Source organism: Sprattus sprattus (assembly GCF_963457725.1).
Source record: "Sprattus sprattus genome assembly, chromosome: 17".
Lineage (NCBI taxonomy): Eukaryota > Metazoa > Chordata > Actinopteri > Clupeiformes > Clupeidae > Sprattus > Sprattus sprattus.
Genome location: NC_137915.1, coordinates 3554035 through 3556534, shown reverse-complemented (window position 1 = coordinate 3556534; position 2500 = coordinate 3554035). Strand labels below are relative to the sequence as shown.

Genomic DNA, 2500 nt, shown 5'->3' with positions numbered 1-2500 from the left:
TGTTTGCTGGTGTTGGTCTTAACCATGTGTGTGCTTGTTATCAACGGTCTTAAGTGGTTGTGTGTGTGTGTGTGTTGGTGACGGTCTTAAGTGGTTGTGTGTGTGTGTTGGTGACGGTCTTCAGTGTGTGTGTGTGTCTCAGCTCTTCCCTCAGATCGAGGAGATCATGGTTCAGCCTCTGAGGGACTCACGCGATCACTACGAGGAGCTCAAGCAGATCGATGACGCCATGACCGAGGTACAACCTCCTCTCCTCTCTCTCTCTCTCCGAGGTACAACCTCCTCTCCTCTCTCTCTCTCTCCGAGGTACAACCTCCTCTCTGTCATGTCCCCCCCCAAACAAAACCCCCCCCCCCCCTTCTCCTTTCTGTTGTTTGCCTCCCTCGTACCCCCCACCTCATATGTTGTCCCATTCTTTGTTACCCCCTTATGCCCCTGGCCCATTGTAACTTTCTCTCTGTTCCATTGATGTGTCCCCCCCCCCCCCACACACACACACACACAGACACACACCCAAACACACACAAGTCAACAAGCAGCATTTATCATTTTGCGCATTTCACCTTCTGATTTTTGTAACCTGTGGCACGTGAGCCAGTGAGCTGGAGACGTCTGCACAGGCTGCCGATAACTGCTAGTTAGGTTACAGGCTAGTTTTGCTGGTGACTTGCAGTAAAACATTAACCAGAATCTTCTAGAATCTTCTAGGACTTGTCAAGGTTAACCCACACACTCACCCTGAGCTTGCACATTCACCATGATTCCACGTCATGAGATATCAGAGCCGGGGAGTGAGGTGCTGTGGGAGGATTAGCACTTGCTGAGCTGAGCCACCAGGGGTCAGTGTTCTCAAGCAGACAGAGAGGGAAATGTGCAGGTTCCATGTGCAGCCAGTCAGGTCTAAACAGGGGATAGGGCCAGATCATCACCCCCCACCCCTCCCCTCTCTCTCTCTCTCTCTCTCTCTCTCTCTCTCTCCCCTCTCTCTCTCTGTCGCTATTTCTCTCTCTCTCTGTCTCTCTCCGTCTCTCCCTCCCTCTCATTTCTCTCTCCCCTTTCTCTCTCTCCCTCTCTCACTCTCTCTCTCCCACTTTCTCTCTCTGTCTCCCTCCCCTCTCTCTCTCTCTCTCTCTCTCCCTCCCCTCTCTCTCCCACTCTCTCTGTCTCTCTTTCTCTCTCCATCTCTCTCTCTCTCCCCCCCCCCTCTCTCTCTCTCTCTCTCTCTCTCTCTCTCTCTCTCTCTCTCGCCGTGTGCTAACATAAAGGTGTGTCTTTTGTTCAATGAGGCCCTGACGAAAAAAACTGAGAATATGTCACTAGGAGGGAAGAAGAAGTAAGCTTTGCGAGCTGCAAGGTGCTTTGTGGTGAGAGTGTAAGTACGAGTTCTGCTGGTTGTGGTGTGCAGAGTGACCTATCCTCTCTCTCTCTTCTTTCTCTCTCTCTCTCTCTCTCGCTCTCTCTTTTCCTCTCCTCTTTTCTCTTTCCCTCTCCTCTCCACAGATATCTGCTGTAGCCCTTGAGCACCCATCTTTGTGACAGCTCACAATCTTCTCTAAGACAGGAGCCTGAGCCCTGATTGTTAGGGCTGAACAATTTGGGAAAATAATCGAATTGCGATCTTTTCCCCCAATATCCCCGATTGCGACTATATTTATTTGCATTTATATGCGACTTCTTTTCATTTTCACTGTGCATTCAAGTAATTTAAACAAAGTCATTGTAAGTAAAAACACAAGCATGACTTTGCACTTTTTAAACATTGTGTGCCAAATTTAGCATCTTCATTTTAGCTTCATTTAGCGGACATTGAGGTTAGAAAATCGCGTTTGACCATATCGCGATTTTAATCGCAAATGCAATAAATCGTTCAGCCTACTGATGGTCTCATTTACACTCTTCATTACACGACTCCTTGATAATAATCTCCATCATTATCTGACACGATGAACTCATTAAAAAGCTATTATATATGCTCTTTAATAATTAAAATGCCTTTGATATTGTAACATGTCAGTGGGAATATGTTTGCTGTCACAAAGAGATGTATCTGTGTGTGTGTGTGTTTCTGTTGTCACAAAGAGGTTGATCTGTGTGTGTGTGTGTGTGTGTGTGTGTTTTTGGTGTGTTTGTCTTTTGTGTGAATTACCACAATATTTCTCTCCTTGCAGATTTTTTTTAGGTGGATTGGCAATATCTTTCATCTTATCACTTCTTGAGTTTGTTGTTTCTGACACATCCTTGGACCTGGCCACACTCCACAGAACAATACACCTGACACTCATTCCTCTTCTGTTACAGGGATCCCATTTTCTAATGCGATTCACAAGCGGAAAGCGGCTGTCCTTTTAAGACTTGTCTTTTCCTGTGGTACCAGTGCGAGTCTGAAGGGGGCGCTACGCCTGAGTGCCCACCCAGGGACTGAACTAGTGGGGACCCAGTCTCCTCTACGGGCACACGAGGGAGACGTCACCTTTGACCTCTGACCTGTCTTTGACCTGAT

The 2500-nt window shown here is 47.4% G+C and overlaps 1 protein-coding gene across 1 annotated transcript in view; it reads left to right on the top strand.

Annotated features, from left to right (window-relative positions):
* The window catches only part of pde9ac (phosphodiesterase 9ac), a gene marked incomplete at both ends in the record, with an annotated part of 22172 nt that extends 20835 nt beyond the window's left edge, over positions 1-1337 (top strand). Inside the window, 2 exon segments of the mRNA XM_080855283.1 lie at positions 143-238; positions 1287-1337. Of these exon segments, the coding sequence (XP_080711409.1) occupies positions 143-238; positions 1287-1337 (147 nt within the window).
* Positions 1338-2500: the final 1163 nt, after the last annotated feature.